This window comes from Kogia breviceps, chromosome 5 (genome assembly GCF_026419965.1).
Source record: "Kogia breviceps isolate mKogBre1 chromosome 5, mKogBre1 haplotype 1, whole genome shotgun sequence".
NCBI lineage: Eukaryota > Metazoa > Chordata > Mammalia > Artiodactyla > Physeteridae > Kogia > Kogia breviceps.
Genome location: NC_081314.1, coordinates 95,895,048 through 95,922,043, shown reverse-complemented (window position 1 = coordinate 95,922,043; position 26,996 = coordinate 95,895,048). Strand labels below are relative to the sequence as shown.

The 26,996-nt window shown below is 38.9% G+C and overlaps 1 protein-coding gene across 17 annotated transcripts in view; it reads left to right on the top strand.

Annotated features, from left to right (window-relative positions):
* Window positions 1–26,996, top strand: part of BBX (BBX high mobility group box domain containing) — a 292,190-nt gene that overhangs the window by 234,918 nt on the left and 30,276 nt on the right. For all 17 annotated transcript variants that reach the window (XM_067034713.1, XM_067034712.1, XM_059065491.2 and 14 more), the window contains 4 exons: window positions 5,649–5,729; window positions 20,446–21,454; window positions 22,696–22,834; window positions 26,199–26,347. In XM_067034713.1, the coding sequence (XP_066890814.1) occupies window positions 5,649–5,729; window positions 20,446–21,454; window positions 22,696–22,834; window positions 26,199–26,347 (1,378 nt within the window). The remainder of the gene's footprint in view (window positions 1–5,648; window positions 5,730–20,445; window positions 21,455–22,695; window positions 22,835–26,198; window positions 26,348–26,996) is intronic.

Below are 26,996 nucleotides of genomic sequence, written 5' to 3'. Positions count from 1 at the left end.
GGAGACATTTCCAGATGTTACTCCTCTCCTCAGTGGTACTTATCTTCTGAGGGTTTTTGACTGTGCATTTATAAGATTTGAGGAAGCTTTAAAAAAATTAATTTGAAAACTTATTATGAGTTGTTTCAGGCATCATTAACAAAGGAAGACATGCATGATGGAGAAACCAAAACAAAATGTTCTGCCCTAGAATCAAATACAGTTCCCCTTCTCAACTCCATATATTATTTTTCCCAGTTATATTTTGCATAGGTTGACAATTAAGAGCCCTTACAATTCCTAAGCAAATTAAATTATTACATACTTAGTTGTTTACTTGTAAATGTTATACGTGATTATACAAGAAAAGTATAGTACATGGTTCTCTAAGGATATTTGTGACCTCCAGTCACTTTCCTCAGCTGACTCAAGAGAAGTTTCAATCTCTTTCGTGTTATGATCTGACCTTATTGTCAGCCCAGTACTGTGTTGGTTTATTCAAAGCTAAACAATATCTAAGTAGATGAGCTAATAAAATTATCTACTACAATCTGCTATGAGCATATCTGTTGCAGTAGAAATAGAATAGCCTATAATTACTGTGATTGTATCCCTAAAACTCTTGTAATTATTTCATAAAACACCCATCACCTTTGAGAAAACACAAAGACTCTTGAAATTCTTGTTCTAATTAGTCTATAGCAGAGATTCTCAAACTTGAAAGTACACCAGAGTCACCTCAAAGGCTTCTTCAAACACAGATTGCTGAACCCCACTCCCAAAGTTTCTTATTAAGTCTGCAGCGGGGCCTGAGAATTTGCACTTTCAACAAGTTTCCTATTAGGAACTGCAGTTTGAGATCACTGCTCTGTAGTTTGCAATTTTTACCACAGGTTATTAAATCAGCATCGGTAAGGCACTTTCTGGTATCTCTGGGACCTTACAGGGAAAGGGTTAAGTGAGGAAGGAATGGGCAGATAATAGAAATATATCCAATGGGCCACTTTATCACTTTATCCCAAAGGGCCCTCATCCCTTTTCAGAGGGATTCTCAGTCCTATTAAGTGCACTTAGAGAAAAGTAGGTGTTTGTATATTTAGGAAACAATTTATTCTTTAAAAATGTTTAGCTTTGTAGTATCACTTTAAGATCAGGCTTGCAGAATTCTTAGAGACCATTCGCGTTAATTTCATTTACAAGTGTTCATAACTCTAGGAAGACATTAGCTATTGGTCATTTATCGTGTAATACAATTATCCTAGAAATGCAGTTTTTAAAAAAACAGTAAGCCCTGGGCATTTCTTTAAGTTGAAAATATTTTTTCTTTTATGTCTTGGATCTCCGTGTCACAAGCTGAGAAGGATATCTTTCCTTCTTAACCAAACCTGATAGTTTTAAAACCCATTGAAGTAACCTGCATGGAACCATGAAATTGAAAAAAGAACATTTTCTTTGTAGGTTCCTTATAAATGTTTATGTTTAAAGGGAGAAAGATACATCTGCTTTACAAGATCTAGAAAGAAAAATATAGAGTGCAGAGCCTGTTTTCCTCGCATTTCAGCCTGTCTCCCATTCTGTATTGATGCTCATAATTCATCTAGATTCAACTTGGCCCTTCTGAAGAGCCATCACTCTGTTTCCAGGCTCTGATCCATTAAGTTGGTCAAAGTGAGTTTCCTATCTGCATTTTTTGTTGTTTACAGGTAGAGTGACACATCTGTCACTGTTTAGATCTCATTTACTGAAGACTAATGACAAAATGTAATGCCAGAAGGGAGCTGTTGTCTTCCATTATTTAAAAAGTCTGGAGGGCTTCCCTGGTGGCACAGTGGTTGAGAATCTGCCTGCCGATGCAGGGGACACGGGTTCGTGCCCCGGTCTGGGAAGATCCCACTTGCCGTGGAGCGGCTGGGTCCGTGAGCCATGGCCACTGAGCCTGCGCGTCCGGAGCCTGTGCTCCGCAATGGGAGACGCCACAACAGTGAGAGGCCCATGTACCGCAAAAAAAAAAAAATAAATAAAATAAGTCTGGAAGCCTTGCCTGGTCCACAGGCAAGCCTTGCCTGGTCCACTTCTCTGCTGTGTGGCTGACTCTTACACCTAGGGTATATCTTTGCGTTGAAAAATTGCATATTTACTTTGAAGAGAGGGAGCTAATCTGGACAATTTAGACAAATAGATTTGAACATTAAAACTTTCCTTAGAAGGCTTTTACTTTGCCAATATAAATACCACCATAATCTCACCAAGGAATCTTCACAATTGGATATAAGCAATAGGTGCACATTTAAAGCATTCATTTTCATGATGGAATGCCCAATGTTACAGAATATTACACTCAACACAGACTCCATATACTCACACAGCAGCTCATCAGTGTGAAAGTCTTACATGGTTTATTGGGAGTGTTAATATTTCTTTTAAGGTAAGGAACACCAGTCATCTCATATTGTTCATTTGTTCTCTGATTCATTTATTCACTCAACAATTGTTAGTCATTTCCTCCCAGGCTACAGTGTTTATGATACCCCTCATAATTGCAAAGCCTTCCAGCTAATTTGCTTTTGATCTTTACCACCTCTTTCCTTGGTGTGCTCCCCTACCTCAGTCAGCTATAAAATTAACAGTTTTAACACCCAGGGTGATAATTTTTCTTGGCGCTTTTGCTGTACATCACATACTTTTAACACCCACCCTGTTTATCAGAACATTCCATAATAGGCAGAGGAGAGACTACAGTGGAGTTAACAGATTAGCAAGCACCATCCAACTTGAAGAAAATAAAAAGCATAGCCATGAACCTACTGTGCAGTATGGCCCACTACTGCCGCCTACCCAGGAGGGTAGCATAACACACACTTTCCACCACTAACTGACCTGTCATTGAAAAACATGTATTAGCTACATTGTTCTTACTTGAAAGGATGTGTATGTCTTAAATAGAAAAAAAAAAAAAAAACAGGGAAATGAACAATGGTATACCAAATTGGCATTACACAAGCTATGCTTATATTAGAAGCCATCAGAGTAAATGAGATTACTACGAGAAAATGTGTAAAGAAAAAGAGAGGGGGCCCTAAGACAAAACCCTAAGGGAAAACATTTAAGTGCTCTCTATAAAAAGGAGAGCCAACAAAGATCAACAGCAAGGAGTGGCCTGAGAGGTAGGAGGAAAACAAGGACTCTGCAGTATTGGAAATCCAGAGGAGACCCTCAAAAGAAAGGTCAGCTATGCCCAGTGCTGCAGACATTAACATATATTCAACCCCCTGCCCCCAATTAAGAAGCCAAAAGACATTTTTAGAAAGTATATCTTACCCCTAAGTTGTTCTATGAAAATTTTATTGTTAAGTGATTCTAAAAATGTTGGACTGCTAAAATATGTTGACTCTCCCCCAACATCCTTTGAAAATAAGGCTTCCAGCAACCTTGAGCATTTAAAATACTGCCCTGTACCTACAAATAGGTAAAAATCCTCCCATAAGTGATGAGGAAAATAGTTCTTACTAAACATTAGGTGATGGTTTCTTTTGCAAGGCAAGGAACCGTTCTCAAGCCTCGACTCGAACAGCTGTGCATTAACTCAGCTGGCAGGTAATACATCCGAGCGGTCAGAAGTTCGATGCTGAGCGTCTGGGTGTGCCGTGCAGGCATTTGACAGGCTTCGTGGTAGTGAACACACACACACACACACACACACACACACACACACACACACACACACACACACACACAGCATCGGGAACATAAAACTACAGCAGCAAAAGCAACAGCAGAGGGAGCCAGTGGAAGAGCTAGAAAACAGTGTCAGGCTGTGTAGGGGAGCATCACCGGCTTGTTGTTCTCTTGAGGATGTCGTATGATTGTGTGACAAATTTAATATTTTATAGATTATTAAATTTAATAATTCTCCTCTGACATTGCAATTTTTAATTATGTTCTAATTTCAGTCTGTAACTAATTTTTGGAAGTGTCCTAAAAGAGTTTATTTATTAGTGTTAACAATGATAAATCCTTATTACTAATAATTGTACTGTCTATTGAGAGCATAATGTGGGCAGAGCACTGTGCCGAACTCTTCACTAACATAACATCTAATCTTCACAAAAGTAATTAATATGGGGCAGGTATTGTTTCTATTTTGAAGGTGAAGATGAGGTCTTAATTATTTGCTTAAGTCCACACAGCAAGAAGTAATGAAGGCGTGTTTGTCTGACACAAAAGCCATGTCCTTTCTATTATGCAACCTTGGTTCACAGGACTGGCATTGATGTTCAGTACTTCTTTCCCCCAAGTCCCTAGAGTCGGTGATTATATTAAATGTGTTTATTTCTCTTAGTCTAGTGATAAGGTTAGTAATTGAATTCACCTTGTCTAAAAAAGGAGAAATGGCATATACCAGAGGAAATTCAGCTAGAGGAAAATCTTCAAAAAGATTCAGCCCCTAAGTTGATCTTCTAAAGAAAAAGTAAGTGATTGGGTTAAATAGGAAAGGACTCTTTTAAAAATGATAGTACCCAGGAAGAGAAATTCCTTAAAACTTTCTTAAACTAGTCCCTTTTGAGTGGCCCAGGGAGCTTATTAAATATTTGGCTCTTATCAGCAGGTGTTCTAGGGAGAATTTTCTCTAGCAGTAAGTCCCCATTCTCTTCTGGGGCTGACAGCTCCACAGAATTCCCTGGGGGTCTTGGGGTCACCTGTAAGTGTATAGACACAAGGTAGGTTTATCTCCTAAACTGAACTGAGAAATACCTCTGTCTTAAACTGAGAAAGAATTCAGAATCACGAAGAATATTAAAAGCTTAGACCATAGCTAGCTGCTCAAATGATGACAGAACTTCTCTAGGAGAAGAATACTTTGTAAAGATCTTTAAGAACGTATGCCCTCCTCGATTTTTTATGGAGTTAAGCTAGAAATTGAAAATTAAGTTTTCATATAAAAACGAGAAAGGACACTGCTGTTCATTGTTATTAGTGCCTGGCTGCTGTTGAACCAAATTTGCAGAAGAGGATGCAGTCACAATGTAATGTTGTGTGTATGTTGATGTGCTACAACTTAGGTCTTAACTGTATGGCTTATTGTGGTCTTGACTGTCAATCTTTGTGTACTTTAGAGCATACTCTCAGAGCCAGTGCCAGTGTTTTATGTAAAACTTTTAGCTTCACCAGCTCTTGTCATATTGCCTAGCACATTTATATTGGATTCTCAAAAAAAATTTTGTTGACTGGCTTGTTGGCTGTCTTTTCACAGTGATTCCAAATATATTTCAACAAAAAATTAACTAATTACTTTTTGGTAAATATAAAATGACATTAAATCTCTTTTCTATGTGGCAAGTTGCTGAGTTGGTATTTATATGGAAATGGAAATGCATAACTTGTTTTAAGGATGTAGAGTTAAATAGGGCCTGGAATTCTCAAGATACTAATACTCTTGTCATCCAACAACCACCCAAGCCACACCTGTTTTTTTGTTATTATTTTTGAGGCTATTTACTAACATCGGTTTCAAAATTATAATCCCAAGCGTAACACATTTAAAGTTATTTGGTACTTGGTAGCAATGATGTTCTCATTAAACTAAGGAAAGCTCCTGAATGTGTGTGAATGAGGAGCGAAAATTCTGATATCACAATTAATATTCTTTATGTGAATTGTTTTCAATATAGATTTCTTCGAACACTTCACAGTTGGGCGGTGCTGAACCTGTAAAACGTTGTGGAAAGTCTGCACTCTTTCAACTGGCAGAGGCAAGTTCTAAGAATATGTTGTGATAAGATCTGCAGTGGTCGAAGTCACAAAAAAGTTAATTGTAACTGTGTTCCCTAAACTATACCATCTCACCTGTGACCATAAAGTGTGTTGTATCTAATTTTCAACAATGAGAGGGTTAACCTTTGACTTAAGGAAGTGGATTTTGCTACGAAAAGTCATTAAGCATTGAAAAAGGTTACCCAGGGAAATTGCAAAATCTTTTTCACAGGTAGTATTTTAAAATAAGGTCAGTTTTTGTCTCTCTCAGGTTGGTTAAGTAAGTACATCCTAAACCTAGAAGAAAGGCCTAGGTCATTTTCCTCTTCTCTGATTCTCTTGTGATATCTATAAATCCCTAGAAAGCACTACTATTAAACTAGGTGGTTGATGTTTTAATCTGGGGGTTGTTTTCAGTGAAGAACTCAAAAGGATTTGTTCTAAAGTCTGGTTTTATAACATCTTATCAGTTGTACATTTGATGTGATGTGGGTGTAAAATGCTACTACTCCTTTGGCAAAGTAGAAAAGATGTTTTGTAAAGCCTAAGAAGGACAGAGCCCTCACTTGGTGGGGGATGGTGGGCGGGAGAAGATGCCGGGAGTGGTCATTGCTGGGACGGGTGGCAACAAGGCTTCCTCTGCCAAGCTGGACCGATCTGCCCTATGGGGACGTGTGCAAGAAATGGCTTTAGCGCCTGGACACTGTTGTAACAGTTTTCTTTTTTGGTGAGACAAATTAGGAGGTACAAAATGAGTGACCCAAAATCTCTATATTAAACTTCCTTTTCTCTCTTTTTTCTGTCTTCCTTCCAATGAGTTCCTTCTGAGTTTTTTTGTGATATGGTTCTTTTATAAATTCTTTTAGTTTATTGAACTTAATGGGACAACCTGTCATTTTCTAAATTTTATGGTAGCTTGTATCATAAAAATTTAGCAGTTTTAAATATCCTTATTTTTTTTTTAAGTTTTGTTTTATTTTTTTGGCTGCATCTTGTGGCTTGTGGGATCTTAGTTCCTCAACCAAGGATCGAACCCGGGCCCCGGCAGTGAAAGTGCTGAGTCCTAACCACTGGACCGTCAGGGAATTCCCCCTAAATATCTTTAAATTAAGCTTTTAAAGTCCAGCCAGATCCAAATTAGGAATATAAAAATAAAAAGGCCTGAAACAGTAAAGTATGTAAATAGTGGGACAAACTAATCCATTTTTGTCTGACATGAAGCTGACATGCTTCTTGTATAAGAGAAATTCAGACTCAAATAAAGGGCTACGAATGACTAGAAAAATTAGGAATGCCACAGGGAATAGTTTTTTAAAGAACTGGGTAAGTCAGTGGCAAAGTACTGTTTCTGATAGAACTAAAATGATAAAGATCTGGCAATGAGTCTGCCTTTAGAGTTGTAAACGTGTCTTGGTATACAGGGAGACTTTGAGGTCATAAATTTGTCCAGTATCTTTAAGACTATATACATTGTCAAGATAATTTATTTGAAAGAAGTGATTATTTTTCTTAACTAAGATGAATATGGCCCTTTCTGCGTTTCCAGGGGGGTGGGGTATGTGCATATATACAGACATATCCATATGGTCTTTTAAATATTAAACAACACTGATTTATAAAACACACTAGCTTTCAGTGTTAATATTTGTTTATTAAATAGTTTTGTATTAGAAATGTATGGCCCTTAGAGGTGCTTTGCTGTGGGCGGGGTGCTAGAGCAATGAATCTTGTCTTCTCATTTTCTTTCTTTGGCATAACAGTCACAAAAAAAATGGATTCCCCATTAAATCAGAGCTCATTAAAAAGAACACTCTTCAAATTTGTAAGGATGCATCCCAAATATAAAACAGATGCTATGGTTTAACAGATGTTTCAATGCTGGTATCATAATTTAAAGGGGTAAAATGACTGCAATAAGCCTATTCCAATTATAGCAAATCAGCTTATACTCAGACTTAGTTTCTTATAACATCCAAGTAAAAATAATATGCTTTTGGTGGAACAGGGTGGGTAAAAAATAATTTACCAAGAAAATCTTCTCACATTATTATTTGCACCACATGAATATGATGCCATAATGCTAATAGAGTGTGTTTTAGAATAACATCCTAAAGCCTTCCCAGTTTATAATTAAACATAAATATGTGCACAATGGATTAATCAGCATCTCTAAATAATCACCAGTAGAAATATGCTTCCTCAGTTATTTTTTATTCCTTGTGTATTTGATGTTAATTTTTTCTTGAACAAAGTATAATATTTAATTATTTTGGGTACCTCTTTAAATAAGTATGATAGGAAATTGAGGAGGATTTTTCCTGTGGCCCAGAATTGATGCCGTTGTCTGATATCCTAAGGAACAGCTTTAAATTTACACATTCTAAAGGGAAAGCCATCAACAAGCCACCTTCAGTTTGCGCTAGATTCTTCTCTTGGGATTTATAAAGAGACAGCCTTATGCAGCTGTCATCCCTTCTACCACTCCAAGGGTTTCCCCTCACGTCCCCACCCTAACCCCATGGGTGGGGCTATCATGGGCTTGGCAGTCATCTGGAATATTGTGGCTTTTCTCCTTGTCCTGTGGAGGAAAGCAGGCAGTGCTTTCCCTTCTTCACCCCTGGCCTCTGTCAAGCAGAGTGAAGACAGCTCTGAGAGAACCCCTGTTAAAGACTAGGGGTCGTACTGCAAGAAGTGTCTTCTCATGTTTCGGCGAGAAGCAAGCAATGTTTTAGACGTCTATTTACTGCGGTGCCCTTCACCTCTCTGACCAGGCCAAAAGAGAACTGGAGGAAGTCAGCAGCAGGGAGAGACTTAGAACAGCCTGATACACTGTCTTGGCATTGCAAAGATGCATGACTTTTCCAGGGGCCAAGTGAACAAGTAGAAAGTAGTTCAGCTTGATCAAGCAAGAGGCCACGAATGGTCGTGGGGAGAGGGCAAGGCCTGGGACCATCACATATCTCACTTGAGGACACTCTGAGGAACTCCCACAAATAGAAGTGATGTTCAGCTTGTTTGCACTAGGACAGCTGTCCCGGTACAAAATACTTCCTATTGTTGATAAAAAGACTGGGACCCTACACCTTGAGTACCTTTGCAGCTACTCTGCCAGCATCCCAGGTCTCCTCTATCCTTCTAGCGACTGGACAGCACAGCAAGGGGCCTGCAGCACCCTGTTCTAGCCCTGAGACCACATCCCTTCTGATTGCTTAGCACCCCTGCCTGTTAAATATTTTGTATATTGTCTCTGTCCTTGGCATCTCTGTCAAGGTCATTCAGTCTTATGTGGAGTTAGCAGGAACAGACAAAGACATAACCATGCGCAGTTGGTTTTACCTGCACCATTCCTTCCTCTGTCCTCTCAACCAGAGGCTATATGTCTTGTGAAGGAAGGGCCAGGAACCAGCCCCAGAACTAACCATTCACCCTTCCCAGCTCCATTCTGGTGGGTGGACATGGGAGAAGGAGTGAATGAGGAGCCCTCCCAAAGACAGGGTTTGTTGCTTGCAAGAAAACTCTTCTCTTGGAGAGAAGCAAGAAATATTGTAGGCATATATTTATTGCTGTGCCCTACACCCACTTCAGCAGGCAAAACGAAAATTGGAGGAGGCTGGCAGCAGATAGAAGGAGACTTAGATTGGCCTGCGCTCTCAGTTTGGGCATTGCAAGGAGCGCTCCCCATTTCCCAGCACCCCAAGCCAGAAGATGCTCCGGTGGAAGTGTCTGCTTCAGGCATTTGATTGGCATTTTAAATTGGGTGGATTTTGTGTGTGTGTGTGTGTGTGTGTGTGTGTGTGTGTGTGTGTGTGTGTATATGTGGTATGCAGGCCTCTCACTGTTGTGGCCTCTCCCATTGCGGAGCACAGGCTCCGGACGCGCAGAGGCTCAGCAGCCATAGCTCATGGGCCCAGCCGCTCCGCGGCATGTGGGATCTTCCCAGACCGGGGCACGAACCTGTGTCCCCTGCATCGGCAGGCAGATTCTCAACCACTGCGCCACCAGGGAAGCCCTGGGTGGATTTTGAATGGCTGAAAGTGACCTGAAAATTCTGGAATCTGTTCCAGGTGTTTTTCAGGAATCTACTCCAGCTAGGAAGGGAGATTTGGCATTGTGCTACTGAGGTCCGGGAATTGTAAAAAATACAGTCATTTATGTTTGAACCTCCATGAGGGTCATACTGTTCAGTTAATCAGTTAATTGGCACAGGTACTATAATGTATTGTTTTTCCTTTCCTTTTGAGATTAATTAGGTCAGGTCACATAAAGAATAGCAAAGCATCCTCCTGGAGATCATTGTATATTATAATTGCTATAGTTGGAGAGCACACAGACACATCTTTATCTGTACATTTTAGTAAAGAAAATTCTACACTTAAAGATACCTGATACTAATATTGCCTAGTACAACAAGTGGAGCAGTTTATTCATTTATTCTAACAAACAGTAGTTTCTGAGGGCCTACTCTGTGCTATTAACAGCGAGGTTGTTCAAGCTACCTGCATATGGATGTACACTGAGATAACCTGTGAGCCTTCTTCTGAGATCAGTGGTATAGGAAGACCTTACCTCAAGATCCAGTTTTGGGGTTGGGAGTGCCATGAGAGGCTGGAGCATAAGCCTAAAAATATTACTATTTGTTTTAGTTCCAATTTTTTTATCTACAAGTAAGTTTTATTATCTAACATAAGATAATAATGACCTACATTTATTATCTACTGTGTGCTAGACACTTTTCTAGGTAGTTTATATGTAGTCATTGAATTCTCACACCTGTCCTTTGAGGTAGTACTATTATCATTCCTCTTTTACGCAGTAAGAAACAAAAGGACAGAGAGGTTTTGTGACTTGCCTGAGGTCATGTGAACAGGAAATGTTAGAGCTTCCGTAGAAACCCAGTCAGTCTCTCCACAGCCTGGGCTCTTCAGCACTGTGCTATTCTGTCACCTTGTTTTAGATTAATATAAAAGACTGTGCAAGTTACTTGTTATAGGAGTTTGCACGTTATAGAAGTCTCTGTGGAAGATAGCCTACTCCTACACATATGTGTATGGCTGAATAAAATGACAGATTGTTCAAGACTGCTGTCAAAGAAATGGAGCTGATATTTCCTTTTTTAAAAGTGATTCTACTTTTGAAACTGCCAAGATACATCCTACACCCTTAAATAAGTAAGTGCCTGTTTGTGAATATACTTTGGAAGATACGGTGAGGACTGTAGGAAATTACAGTGTATGCCTCCTGTTCTCCAGGAGCTTATTCTCCAGTTGCAAAGAGATAAAATATAAAAAGTTAAGGGATAAGAAATAAATTAATGGTGCAAGTGGTTTCACAGGAAAGCATGCAGTGAAATGAGGAAGTTCAACTTGAGTGATAGCAAAGTGAACGTGTAAAACCAGGAAACGGAGAAATTAATATCAACTGGGGTGCTCTGAGGACCCAGCACAGGGGAAAGAGCATGAAGAAAGATGGTTCTTGATGAAGGAGTTGTTGAGGAACAGAGGTTGAAACTAGCATCCTTTGGGCCACATCCAATTTTGTTAAGAGATGCTTTCTTTGGCCCACAATTTGTTGACCTGCATTATATTTTACATTTGAATTAGTGGCTAGTATTTTTAAATTATAGATTTCAAATAAATGCGTACTCTGACCTCTCTTGAAAATGTAGAGGGTCTGGAGACACTGGACCAGCCTTTCTGCATGAGAACAATTGGTCAGAGCTGATAAATGGCTGCCCCCTTAGAGAGGTGTTTGCTGTACAAATGTCACCGTCCTCTCCTTTCCCTTCTGAGCCCCGACTCTGAGTCCAACAGTCATTGCCAACATCCATATACACTTGTCCACACCCCTTTATACCCAACCATCCAAACACAGTAGAGACTGTGATTTATGCGTAATTAAATGGAGAGATGGAGGAGATAGAGCAAAGAGGTAAAGGCAGGCAAACGTGAAATAGGTAGATGACAAGTAAATCAGCTGGGCAGAGGGGAGGGCTGTGCTAGGAGATATATGGAAGGTAAAGATAGAGTGTAGCTGCAAGTCAGAATTGGGAGGGTGTTTAGTGTAAAGCAGAGAAATTTGCACTTGAAAATAATGAACGGTGGTTGAAAATTTGGAGCAGGGGCGTGCAGTGGTGAGAGCAGCCCTTGGAGAGACTCACTTGGCAGCTGTGTAGAACAGAGCGGAAAGCCTCTGTGGACGTCTGGGTGTGGGAAGACAAGAACCAGCATCTGGGGAGCTGGCAGTGGGCATGGGAGGCTGCAGGGGATTCAGGTGGATTTGGTGATCGAGTCAATGTGAGAGGTAAAGCAAAGGGGAGTCGGAGACAACTCCAGCTCTGAACCTCAGTGTGGGAAAAGAACGGCTTTCAGAAGTTTACCCTGATCTTGGAGCCCAACTTCAGGAAACCTGGATGTTTGTGAACCGAGAGGGGGCCCCACAAGTAGAAAAGCAGAGGTGAAAGATGCTGAGGGGGAAGGGATAGCTGAAGAAATCCAATATTGAAAGAGTCAACACAAGGGGATTGCCAGCTGGGTAAACAGTTGAGTTTGGAAAGCAGAAACCCATGTTCCTCTGAGCACAGAAGAAAGAAAGGTAAAAAACGGTCACCCCAGGATTGCTGGATTTGTCTATGTTATACTCTTCTTCTTTATTTCAATTTGTTAAACTGATAATCTGTTACAGCGAAGTTGAAGAAAGAGAATGCTGGATCTCTCTAGACAGGATCTCTCTTCATATATATAAAAAGCAAGATTGTAGATATGGTGGGTCCAAGGGAATTGGAAAAGTTGTCATTAACCCTATTTATTAAAAAAAGGATGAAGACATTTTCAGAGACCTCAACACCCTAGTTTTTCTTGCGTTCTAATTTGCAAAAAACCTTTATAATTAAAGTCAAATGGGTAGGTAAAGATGAATTTATTCTAGTATCTATAAAAATTAAATCTTATGGAAAGTTATGGCTCACTTTAAGAAAAGATGAGTCATGTTAAAATTACAGAAATTCTATACTATATTGAAAAACGTAGGAAATCCCACCCTCCCACATTACCAATTATAGGTGGTATTTGATTGAGGTATGACACCATTCAAGTGTTCTGTTGTGTCCTCATATCATTGATGTGCATTCTCCTTTCACCCTACTGTAACCCCCTGAAGCCTAGAACCTCAACATGTAGTTCCCAAGTTCTCAGCTTCACCTGGACTCTTATCGTAAAATTGAATTCTAACACTTAACGATATATTAGAGGGGGCCTTTTGTTTGAAAGCGGTGTATTTCTTTCCTTTTTGGGCTGAGTTGCAAGTCATTTTTAGAAAACTCCTATTCTAAAACTTTTCATTTTATTTCCAATTGCACCAACTTCCTTTTGTAGGAACTGAAACATAGGAATGCACCTCCTAATGACTTCCTTTAACACCTTGCGAGGAGACTTCAGTAAATGGCCTTTTGGAGCAAAGGCCATCCCCACCCCATCTAGTGTCTTCAGAAATGGTATAGTTTCTGAAGAAATAGTGAATAACCATTTAAACCACCATTTCACCTGGCCTAATTGTTTCAGCAAACCAAACAGTAAGCTACTTAATATGCACAGATTTTAGTGCTGAGAGACACTTAGACCACTGTTCTGTGACCAGTTATCTTTTATAATAAAGAAAATTGAATTATCTTAGCAGTGATGCTATTCTTTATTCTCTGAAACCATCAGCCAATATATTTTTATGGCAAAAACGTTCTGGTTCTATTTAATTATGGGAGACATGCACATCTTGGAAAAGCACCGCGAAATGCCATCCTAGGGTTATGTCTACACTGTTTTGGCAGATAATAAGCCAGTACAAAATGATTGTAAACATACCTTGGCTGCAAAACATTTGTTTTGTACTAAAAAACAGAAATTTAGAAATGGAAACTTCTTGATTAGTGTCAGTGGGTCTGTTTCCATACTGCCTTGTTTTTAATCCAGCTGGCTTCTTTATAACAGACAATGAAAGACAAAATATAATAGTGAAATAATATGGTACATTTTGGAACTACTTACCCATTTCTTTGTACCAGTTAAGGGCATCGTCTTCTGTGGTATTACTTCTCATCTACTGCACGATTAATTATTTTTCACTGGCCATTTCACTCAGTCTTTTAAAGCAGGACACATTAAAGAAATGAATCAATATCTTAACATTTGTAGAAAGGAATACATTTTTAAATGTCTTTAAGGAGATAAAACCTTGGTGCAGCACAGGTTTATTGTGTGTTTAAGGCCACTACCCAGTAACAAACCCTGAACCTAAGGTGTGGTCATACCTGAACTGAAAATGACAGCTTCCCTGAACTCAGGGACATGAAAAATAATCCCTTCATTTTATCTCATCCCTTCAGTGTCTTTATTGATTCTTTTTTCCTTTGCAATCATTTGGAAGAGGATAGTTTTTTATATGTCTGTCCCATGTGTACATCCAAAGGATCTGGGTTTCAACATAATGATTTTTGTTTTTCTTTTGGGAATGAGTTACATTTCTTCTAGCACATCACTATCAGGCCACTGACTATGCAAAACAGTAAGAAACTTCAGTGTGGTTTCGGTTGTCAGAGGTAAAGTTAAAATATTGGTGATTAATTTTCACTGGTGCTCCTGGGAACCATAACTAAGGACAATGTGATCACTGGTCTAGGCCAAACAGCAGCATGGTCATAATTAGCGTTGTTTTTTATAGACTCGTTAACTCTCTCCTGGTATTAATCAGAATCCATTTTAGATTCATCATTTACCTCGGAATTAATGAACTGTTCAACACAATTATCTGTTGAATGCTTTCATTTTTTTTACTAGGATATTCTTGGAGAAGAATACAAAGGTGAACAGGATACATTTTGTGCCCCTGCCCCCGGAAGTTACAGTTATTAAAAATAGAGTAGTTCCTGAGGGAATAGACGCTATATATCAAATATTTATGCCCAGCATTTGATTGAAAACATTAACATTTTAACTTCTTTGACTACAGCCATGGGAATTCCATCCAGAAGGTGTCCTGCAGATGATTTTCCATTCTCACTTTTAAAGAAGGTTATTGTTCAATTTAAAATAATAACAGAAGAATAAATTGTCATTTACTAAGGCATGTTCTGTTTCAAGGCCTGATTAACAACCAACCCTCTCTCTACTAAGGGCAAGTTGGCTAATTAATAACAGACATTAATTCTGTGCTTCCCACAGTGCACTTTTATTCACTTGAGTTCACACTGATTTATGTTCTTTTGTGTCCACTGTGTGCTTCTCTATGTGCACTCCCTGCATATGTACATAATGTAGTTTGTGTGTGCTTTCCTAGGTCCCACTAAAGTGTTGATATATGGACCCAAAAGTAGATGTGAGTAAGTAATGCTTGTACCCAGAAGTAGAACTGAGCTTGATTATATCTTTAATAAGAGTTGCTTCTTGAAAGATAATTGATTTAAGATCTTTCTGAATCTAATTTTGTTGTATATGGTTTTCCCTGCGGATATAGAATCATTCATCCCTAGAGTTAAAAACTGGAGCAAAGCAGTTAGTCTACCAGGGCTATGATGTGCTGTTAATGACACAGTACGAATATTACTACTACTAATAACAGCCAGCATTTCTCCTACATGACATTAAGCCCCAAAGGGATGATTGTCACAATACATTATGCTTGCTCTGTGCTAGATAGTATTTTAAGTACTATACATGTGCAATTCATTGAACCTCACAGTAGTCCTAGGGCAAGTACTATGTTAACATCCACATTCTGTAGATTGAGAAACAGGCACAGAACGGTTTAGAGAAAAGGAGCTTAATTGGTGGCAGAGTCAGTCTGTTGTTATAGACAATCTCTCTAGAATCCCTGACTTTTGAAATTGCCTCTCAATATAAAATTGGTTCACATCTCAGAGTGATGGCATCTTCTAAGAGTTACTAACTCCATAGCTGTTCCTGGGCTCTGTTTATGTCATGTGAAAATGCAGGCTATTAATTCCTAGAAACTTTTGAAAATTATTTTTAATCATGTTTGAACTCATAGAAAAGAAGATGGAAACTGGGAAGTACTGAAGTCTCCCGCCACCCCCCAAAGTTATTGTCTAATGTGCTTCCCCGAATCTCTGTACCGTGTGTGCTGGCTTATATCCTGGGTGACTGCAGACTGCCTTTTCTGGGTTCCTGTGTCCCCTGATTTCTAGCGGGGTTCAGCCAGTGGGAGACACTGGCAGAAGATTAGGGGATGGGAGGAAAAGAGAGTCGGGGATGTGTAGGGAAGGGGTGAGGAGGGGTGGGAGTAAGCCAAGGCATCATCTCGTCTGTGTATCCAGCTCCTTCCAGATTGGCCCACCACAGGTCCATCCTCCACCAGGGACCTAGCCCCTGGGCTTCGTCACACTCCTTCCCCCATTTGTCCCTCCTGTGCCTTCCTGCTGTTGCTAATCCCTGGGTTCCCTCATGACCTCCTGTTTTGGTATCCCAGTTCTTCATGACCTGTGTCATTAATTTATTCCCTGCATTAAATTCCCTTGGCTAGATATGCTTTAAGTTGTTTCTGTTTGCGCAGTTACACCCTGACTGGTGCACAAGCCGGCCTCATTTTTTATTTTGTATGCTTATAAAATAGGCTAAGAGAATGCTAATGGCATACTGTATCCAGATTTCAGCAAAACTTCTGACAGACAATCTTATGATGTCCTTGTAAACAAAATGGGGGGAGTTTAGACTGGATTATTAAACATTCTTAGATTGCTGGAGCTTATTAATGTTCAAATCAACCTGATGAAAGGGCTCTAGAGGTTTGCCAGAAGGCTCTGTCCTTGGCCATGACCTACTCAACTTTATTACCAAAGATTTAGACAAAGACATAAAAAGCAACTTTATCAAATGTGTCTATAACACAAAGCTGGAAGGTAATTTAACTCAAATTTTGAAAAGATATACTTTGTAAGGAAAAATGGAAACTCTTGCATCTAGTTACAAAAAGTATGAAGATTTTATAAAGATTTTACAGAATGGGAGAGACCAAGCTTCCCAGCATAGTATGTGGGTAATCCAGGATTTTAATTGACCACAAGCCTGATACAAGCCAGAAGTTTTGACCTGTTTTTAAAAAACAGGTAGGATATCATATATTAATGCATATATGTGGAATCTAGAAAAATGGTATAGATGATCTTATTTGCAAAGCAGAAATAGAGACACAGAGGTAGAGAACAAATGTATGGATACCAAGGAGGAGGGGCGGGGATGAATTGGGAGATTGGGATTGACATATATACACTACTATGTATAAAATAGGTAACTAATGAGAACCTACTGTACAGCACAGGGAACTCTACCCAATGCTCTGGGGTGACTTAAATGGGAAGGAATCCAAAAAAGAGAGGATATATGTGTATGTATAGCTGATTCACTTTGCTGTACAACAGAAATTAACACAACATTGTAAAGCAGCTATACTCCAGTAAAAATGAATTAAAAATAAAAACAGTGGAGCAAGTTCATCTTTGGTTCTCATTAAAAGATTAGTGTCCTTATCAACTGACAAATAGTTTCACTTTTCATCTAGATTATTACAGGAAGGCTAGGAACTTAATCTAAGATACTGCTAAATTGAAATATCATTGTCTTCCAGCCCTTATAAGCTTTATGTCATTTATGAATTTTATTTGCACACATTCGTTTACTTTTGCCTGGCAACAACCCAGCGGAGGATGTACTGTTACGATTTCTCAGCCTTTATATCCTCCTATGGGTTCAGGTATAAGCTTACCTGCCTAGCTCACTGTGTGGCCTTAAGCAAGCAAGTATGGTGCTTGCACAGAAACCCAGCTTATTTCAATAAAGTCCATTCTCACTTCAGGACAACCATACTGCATCTGGATAAGAAGGACCCAATTTTGCAAGGTTGGGAAGCCTTTACATATAATGAGCAGTTATTCCAGGGGAAGAGACTCATGGGAACATAAAGTCTATCTTCTAGGATTTAGAAGTCTGTCACATGAGAGAAGGAGTGGATTAATTTAAGTGGCTTCAGGGAACAACCAGTACTGATAGGATTTATAGATTTTTGCTCAATATTTAAAAAATTTCAAACAGCATTGCCCTCCAATATGGTCACTGTCTTTGTGCAAAACGTTGGATAACTCTCAGGCATTTTATAATAAAATGAATTTCTACATTAGGAAGAATGTTAAATTAGATAACATTAGATAAGATAATTAGGTAAGTCTAGAGTGACACCCAACTCTGAGAGTTTGATTTGTGTTTGTTTGGGGGTTTGGTTAGTGAAATTTGTGATTTGTTTTACTTTTATAGTTTAACTTCCAGCCATGTAATTGTTTTTCTCATAATTTAGAATTAACATGCTCTGTTTATGAAAAAAGTTTAAGAGCCTGAAACAAGGAAGTAAAGCATGACTAGTGCTCGGGGTAATTACCTTCCCAAGAAATATTATGCTATTTCCCAGAATATGTCCCCAGAGTGAATGTCTGCATTTGTTCCATTTCATTCCTAGCTGTAGAATCCTATCAGGGGTGATGAGGAGAATTGTTTTGAAATACACTGAAGCTGAGAATAGAGTTTGCAAAGTGTTACTGGGTTTGCTAAGATGAACCTGTGCAAATGCAAACTGTTGGCAAAATCAGTGCCTGTGTGGCAAAGGTCCCTGAAGTGACTTATTAAAGGCCACCAGAGCGATAGGGGTTGAGAACTATAACATTTACCTTGAGGGTGCCTTTCTAGCCTTCTTCTAGCATAGTCTCTCTCCCCACACGGGACAGTTAGATTCATGAAGGACTAGGATAATTGAGAAAGGAAAATAAAAATTATTCCAAAATTGATACAAAAACAGCAAATCTCCCCTGAGAATAAAGCATGCAGGGAAGATGAAATGTATCCCAGTGTTTCAGAATTAATTTAACATTTTGCTTTGATCATTTTTCTGGTTAGGTTTAATAAAGGGAAGTTCTCACTCTTCATAACTACTTGCTGAGGTCTAAAAGTTAACTTACATGATTTCCTGAAAAAGACAGCTCTGTTGTGAATTCATGATATTACACATCTTCCCTGTGAATGATCCTGAAGGGCTGGGTACTCTTGTCATGTTCATTTTTTTAAAAAAACCCTTGCACTGTCTGCCTCCTCCCGCCCCTTCTCCAGCTTCTTCCGAGACTTACTAATCATAACATAATTCTCACGGAAGGATTTGAGATGTACTGAAAGTACTAAGGGAAAAAATGAGGTAAAATAGTATCTGATGTTTAATTCAATGTATTATCCATTTAAAAAATGAATTTTATAGCTGTTAACAATCTCTGACTACTTGCCATTCCATAAAATGGTGATTTTTCTTTTAAGACAGATCAGTTTCCTACTCGTGTACTTGATTTGGGGGGTTCAGCAAGCCCTAATGGTCTTTTTTCCTCCAAATTGACAGTGCAGAGTAGATAAAATGAGTAATGGTTAAGAATTCCTGTGCTGCCATTGGCTTCATCAGCCTTGTAGTGACTCGTGATGAATCCCTCTGAGGGGCTGGGGGGCTGGAGTGGAAGCTGTCAGGAATCATAGGACAGACCTTATTGATCTTTGCACATTTAGTGTCCCCCACTGAACCTAGCACTGGGGAGCCTTACAGGGAGTGTTAGTGAATGAAAAGCCAGGTATTGAAAATGACTTTTACAGTGAGCTGTAATTTCCTCTTTTAGAAAATAGCTTTTAGATTGCAGTTTCAAGGTACATAGTTGCTGGAGAGGAAGATGGCGAGTTTCTCCTTTAATGTCCTATATGTGAAATTTAAAAACTTAACCGAATTACTCCCGGATGTGTTTTGGTGCTCAAAATTTTTCAGATTATAGGGAAAATGATAACAGTGTGTGTATCTTACAGTATGCCATGAATTCCCCTAATATATATTCAAATTCATGGAGATTTAATAGCAAAAACATGAATAGTCACATTAAGTCAGATAATAGTTCTGGTCAGAATTTGCAGCCAGGTAAGTTTGGATCACAAGTTTGCCATCAAATGGGTTTTAAAAAAAAAACAACCACCCCCCACTTATTTTTCAGAGCTTTTGTGATCTTTCAGGTTATCTGTTGGCATTTGTGGACCTATAATGTTTTGTTCATTAAACAAAACCTTCTGTAGTTCTTTAATGAATCATCTTATCATTTCTAATTTTAAGCAGGTAGATAGAAATTGTTGCTATTTCTCTCATTTCCCCAAGAAAAAAGAAAAGGTAAATATCTGAATAGAGTTTGGGGATGATTTACTAAGTACTGCCATATGTGCATCATCTCACTTAGACCTCACAGGATCCTGAGACAACTATTATCATCATTTTTATTTTAAAAGACAACAGAGGAATGAGGACTGAAGTGACTCATTCTAGGTGCAGAGTTAGCACATAGCAAAATTGAGATTCAAACTCAGGTCTTTCAACTCTAGATCCCATCTTTCTTTTACCAAATCTTGTTTTCAGAGGAAAGCTTCATGAGAAACTGGAAAGTGAGAATTTGAGTATATGCTTCTCTAGAGTTGAATGAATATATTACAAAGCCTTTTATTAATTTGAATAATTTAAGTTAGTTTGGCAGAAGTGGACTTGTAAAGTTTGAAATTTGTTTTGATTATTTTTTAAAAGGATATAATTTAAAAGTTTAAGCTAATTTCAAGTATAGAATAATGTATTTTGGTTGTTCTCTCATGTTTAACTGTTTAGATGTGCCTGGCATCAGAGGGGGTGAAAATGGAAGAATCAAAGCTAATAAAAACAAAAGAATCAGATGGTGGAAGAATTAAAGAATTGGAGAAGGGAAAGGAAGAAAGAGAAATAAAAATGGAGAAAATAGATGAAGCCAGGTTACAGAAAGAAGCAGAATTTGAAAAATCAGCTAAGGAAAATGTAAGAGATTCTAAGGAATTAAGAAATTTTGAGGAACTGCGAATGGATGATATAATGGGTATAAAAATGGAAGCTCCCAAAGAAATTAAAAAGGAAGAATTAGAGGAAGATCAAAAATGTAGTCACTTCCCTGATTTTTCTTACTCTGCCAGTAGCAAGATAATAATAAGCGATGTTCCCAGTAGAAAGGATCACATGTGCCATCCTCATGGAATTATGATCATTGAGGATCCCACAGCATTAAGCAAACCAGAAAAGCTAAAAAAGAAAAAGAAGAAAAACAAAATGGATCGACATGGAAATGATAAATCCACACCCAAGAAGACTTGCAAAAAGAGGCAGTCCTCAGAATCTGATATCGAGAGTGTCATGTACACCATTGAAGCTGTTGCAAAGGGAGACTGGGGCATCGAGAAGCTTGGAGAAACCCCTCGCAAGAAGGTCCGCACATCCTCAAGTGGCAAGGGAAGCATTTTGGATGCCAAGCCACCAAAGAAGAAAGTGAAATCAAGAGAGAAGAAAATGTCAAAGGAGAAATCCTCAGACACCACCAAAGAGTCAAGACCTCAAGATTTTATCAGTATTTCTGCCAGCAAGAACATTTCTGGTGAGGTGCCAGAGGGTATAAAAGCAGAACCATTGACCCCTACAGAGGATGCATTACCACCCAGCCTTTCGGGACAGGCCAAGCCTGAGGACAGTGACTGTCACAGAAAAATAGAGACTTGTGGCTCCCGGAAATCCGAGAGGTCTTGCAAAGGTGCTCTTTATAAAACCCTGGTGTCTGAGGGTATGCTCACCTCTCTGCGAGCTAATGTTGACAGAGGTAAGTGACTTCTCTAAATCTGAAAAGCACATGGAAACCTAGCAGAATTTCTCCTTTAGATGTATTGAAAAGAACCACAATAAAGAACAGTATAGTATCAAAATAACATTTTACATTTGTATAATTCTTTATGGTTTATAGATTATGTACATCTGTCATTTTACCTATATGTTTTTAGCACCATTAAGGAGAGTTTCTATTCACTTAGTACATAGTTCTCAGAATATAAGTGTTCAAAGTTACTCCAACCTTTTTTTTTTTTACTGGTGTTGGCTGGCTTTTTGTTTTGAAGGATCAGTATTGCATGTGTAGAGCTCTTAAGTCTGGTTTTGAAAATTGATGGAAATAATTTTCTGAAACAAGCAGATATGTTTGGCAGAATCTTGACCTATAGACTCTAGAAGCAAATAACTTATCTAGCCCTCCCCACTAGGTAATCAAAACTGTAGTTGGGGCTTCCCTGGTGGCGCAATGGTTGAGAGTCCGCCTGCCGATGCAGGGGACGCGGGTTCGTGCCCCGGTCCGGGAAGATCCCACGTGCTGTGGAGCGGCTGGGCCCGTGAGCAATGGCTGCTGAGCCTGCGCGTCCGGGGCCTGTGCTCCGCAACGGGAGAGGCCACAACAGTGAGAGGCCCGCGTACCGCAAAAAAAAAAAAAAAAAAAAAAAAACAAAACTGTAGTTGAAGTGAAGAGCTCTTTAAAACATAACAGTATCCAGAAACCAGTTAATATATATACCTTTATTCCATAGAGTGTTTCATATAAATTCATCTATTTTAAAATATAGTATCTGGCTACGGGACTACCTGTTGCCCAGCTAAATTCCAACTGTAGAGATGTGTGAAAATAGGTCTAACAAGTCCTGAATGAAGATCCTTGAGAGTACATAGTTCTCCAGGGATGTCATTCCAGTAAGTCTTGGGGAAATTAGAATTAATAGTGCATACCAGAAAAGGGCTCCCACACCTCAGGCTGATTATCTAATGGAAAAGCTAGTAGTATTGATAGTTAGTCTGTCTCATGAGTCATGTAGCACCTGTTCAGAGTCTGTAAGTTACTTTTTTGCATGTTCTGCTATTAAAGGTGGTCCATCAGGAATCACTCTGAGGAATCTGAAATAGTTACAAATGGCATCATGCAAATGATACCTAAGGGGTCAAGAGGTCACTTGTGAAGCAACTAAGATGATTTCCCTTCCATCCCAATATACCAAGCACACTCTTTCTTTTGAATTTCCTTAGGGAAACGAAGCTCAGGAAAAGGAAACTCCTCTGATCACGAAGGGTGTTGGAATGAAGAAAGCTGGACATTTAACCAGAGTGGGGCCAGTGGAAGCAAGAAGTTCAAGAAGACAAAGCCAAAGGAAGACTCTCTCCTTGGGTAGGTGTCTGTGAGCACAGTCAGACACACAGCATAGACCCCACATGTGGTGGTATTTTCAAGGTAAACAGATCACTAACTGCTTGTTCTTTGAGTATCCAGTCAGCACTTCCTGCCATCTTAGTAAGCACATGGAGAAATACAAATCAGGTGTATCGCATGATTCCTGCCGTTAGCATGGTTGTGTGAGTGATAGTGTCATCATGTTTCAAGTATAGTACAAAATGTGTAGATTTTAGACTTAGGCCTGAGTTTGAATGGAGGTCCACCTTGTATTAGTGGCGTTCGTTACATTGTATATGTTTTTACGTTTACAGTGCATCTCCAGGATGCATTTCTCATCTGAAGTTTATGATGGATATTATATAAGTATGTTTATACTTTGCTAATTTTACATACTGTATGTACTTCATTTAATATTTCTGAAGGTTATGTACATGTTTATAAAATAATGACAGCTGAAAATGTAGATAAAATTATGTTTCTACCTCTGACTTTGTTTTGTGTAAACCATGTTCTAATGCTCTGAGATTAAAATATTAGATTAAGTATTCTCTTGATACAGAGAATATTCAGCAATTAATTATGTATTAAAATGCAGTATCAGGAAGGTGCATACATCAAGATAAAATCATTAAGAATTATTTCATTTTTTATTATATAAAGCGGACTTCTAATACCAATCTTAACAGAAAGCATTTTGTTAGTTAGGAGATTCAGTACTTTCTATTGGTGAAGAAATCATCTGTATATTCAGTTGTACTGATTTAAAAATCCTTTGAGATTTCTCATTAGTCCAATTTGAAAAGAATACATTGACTAGAAATAAGTACATTTTAATATATTTTCCATATTTTTTCATAAGTATATTAGAGGCATGCAAATTTTATGCATTTGGGAGTATTATATTTGGTTTATCCATAAATATTTGCATTTCTCTTTGTGGGATAGTATACTTTTTCAACTGGACGTTACAGTGCTTTAAGGTCTGGTTAATCTCAAGGCCCTCATCATACAGTGGGAGAGTGGAAAATATGTCTTGTGATGATGATTCCTCATTATTATTTCTATCGAGATGATATATTTATAATGTTATATATTTTGTTTCTAATGTTTTTAAAAGTCCAAAGTAGTTCAAATTAGTTTTGCTGACATTATGCTTAAAGAATGACATGAAAATCCTCACATTGGTCATTGTCAAATACAAAAGTATTTGCATGATCTTCTTAAAAAGTGACAATCGAGCATCAGGACCAGTGCTCTATATCTCCTGCAACTTCCAGTGCCCTGTGGGTCTACAAACTGAGAAAGAAGCAGGTCTTGTTGCAAACAGTATGAAGGCCAGGGGAATTAAGTAGGCATGAAGGCTCCCCAACAGAAAGTTCTCTGGTGCTTCCATTCGAAACTGCTGAAGCTATGAGAGAGATATTTTTACCAGTCTTCTTTGAGGAACACGAAAAGTGAAACAATCTTTTGAAAATCTGTTCCTGAAAAGAGATTGGGGTGTAGGGAGTTTTTGTTTGTTTTAATCATTTCTAAGGAAGCCACATGTATTTAACTGGGAGTGTGGTTTTCTACAGGCTAAATCAGTGATAAAACTCTGATCTTTCCTTCTCTCCCTTCTTTAAATATTGGCCCATCAGAATCAGACTATCTGGGTTTGCTTTGTTTGGAATATGCCAACATAGTTCATGAGCAGTGAAAAATGCCAGATCCTGTCAGTCTTCTCTGAGATTTCTAAATGAGCATTTTAAACCTTTTTATCGCAGAAAATGTGCTACCTGTTTAGTTAACTATAGCCAAGAAAAATTCACTCAGTATTGGCAGTTCTACTTTTATAGACTTCTCCACGAAAAACATAGGTAATTATTCTAGTTGAAAAAAGAAGGGACCTTGCATTTTGTATTTTTCTTTTGGTTCTCCAGAGTATCTGAAAAACATATGACGTATAGATAGCTTTCTGACAGCATCTGGTTAGTATCAGGTAGTATCTGATTTTCCATTAGTATAAATGTTTATTAACTGAAATGAGAAAAGACAGTTTTATTAAGGGAGGAACATCACTCCCACCCACCACCCTTTACTGCTTTGTTAGAACTTAGTAGTGGCCTTTTTCAGTTAGCCATTCTGATGGTCATCTGAGTGTCTTATCTCTGCTCCCAATTCCTGTACATTTCTCCAAAACTGAGAACAGTCTTAAGTGGACACACCTCAAGGACATCCCTCAGGTAGCAGCCTAACACGTTAACTTCTTGTAAGTTGGTACTCAAAGCTGCTCTCTTCTCAGTATGCTTTCCATTTTCCATCTACCAAGCACAGCAGTTCTCCTGCAGCTTCTCCCATCTGTTTGGGTTGCATCTTAGCTAATAAGTCTCACTATAAATGAAAGCCAGCAGCTAGCCTAGGATCCAGCAGGCATACTGCCATTGCTGTGAGGGGGACTTAGAGACAGTCAAAAGCAACCCAAGGATTTCCCAACTTTGCTGGTGGCTTGCTGGTGGCATTTATGAAGTCATTTGTGGTTTGCATTAAAGCAATGTTGCCTCTCTGCCAGTTGTGTTCTTTGAAAACTGGCTTTACTTTTCTCATTGAGTGTCTTGTCCTCATCCTGGTCAACTGCCCAAAATTTTTTTCTAATATTCAGAATATTTGTTTGCATTTTCTTTGTGAGTATATATTTTAATCACATACTAGTCAATATTTTTTTAAATTAAGCTTACAAAATTACCAATATACCATACTATCAGTAAGCTTGCATACACACGCACACACACACACACGAGAACCTTTAGAATGAGAAACTTGTCTGGATGGAATATGTTTTGTATTGAACTTAATGAAAAATTCCCATGCCAATGGAAAGAACAGCAAATTCTCCACTTTAAAAATATTCTGGGGCTTCCCTGGTGGCGCAGTGGTTGAGAGTCCTCCTGCCGATGCAGGGGAGGCGGGTTCGTGCCCCGGCCTGGGAGGATCCCACGTGCCGCGGAGCGGCTGGGCCCATGAGCCGTGGCCGCTGAGCCTGTGCGTCTGGAGCCTGTGCTCCGCAACGGGAGAGGCCACAACAGTGAGAGGCCCGCGTACCGGAAGAACAAAATAAAAATATTCTGCTATTTTTATATAATGTTTCTACTTTTCTAAGGTAATAACCTGTTGTGTGAGTTTATGAAGAAAATTGTGTTGGTAAGTCTCAAGCATTTCTGAAAAGATGTATTTTGTCCTTGCACAGAATTTGTTAATAATGCCCTAATTTTTAGGGACCCCATTTTCAAATGGAATATCTTAAAATATATCTGAGATCATTTTCTGTTTAAATATTTACATCATGTGCTGATTGATTCTATCCCCTCCCCTCTTTTATTAGCTCAGCAAAGCTGGATGAAGAATTTGAAAAGAAATTCAACAGCCTCCCTCAGTATAGTCCTGTTACATTTGACCGGAAATGTGTACCTGTCCCAAGAAAAAAGAAGAAGACTGGAAATATGTCCTCAGAACCGACTAAAACCAGCAAAGGTTAGATGTGTGCTGTACTTTCCTGCAGTGTGGTCAGAATCTAACTGAAGCCTCTCCTCAGCGTCTGCAGCTCCCTTTAGATAATGTAATTGTGTTTACAGTTGAAGCAGTGAGTTGGAATTTCAGGTTGCTTTCCAAAATTATCTTGGTTCCTGCCTTCTCTCTCTCTTCTTTCCTTCCTAAGTCTCTTCAGCCTTTGTCCTTTGGCATCTCAGCCTATACATTTGCCCATAAGTGTGTAGCTCTTTTGAAAGTGTTATACATGGTCTTCGACCTCCTGCTCTCCAGAATTCAGATTGGGAATGTTGAGCTTCTCTTGAGCAGAAACTGCTGGCTGAGCCTAATTCTCCTGTTCCCTGTCTGTCTGCAACAGGCTGGACTCTGGGGCGGTGAAATCCTTCCATTCACCTAATAGGGAGACTCTATTCTTTACTAACAGTGTGAATCAAATGAAAATAAAACTCCCTATAATACTCCGACAATATAATTTTTATTGGTTTCGTTAAATTTAGAAAAATGCTGTGTTTTCAAGAATACCAGATTCTCCTCTGTGTATATCAAGGAAGCTTTTAAAATTATCAGTGTGACTTGGGTGGGTCTCAGCACTCATTAGGGGCAGCACTGTAGTTCCTAGAGGGGTTTTAAAGAG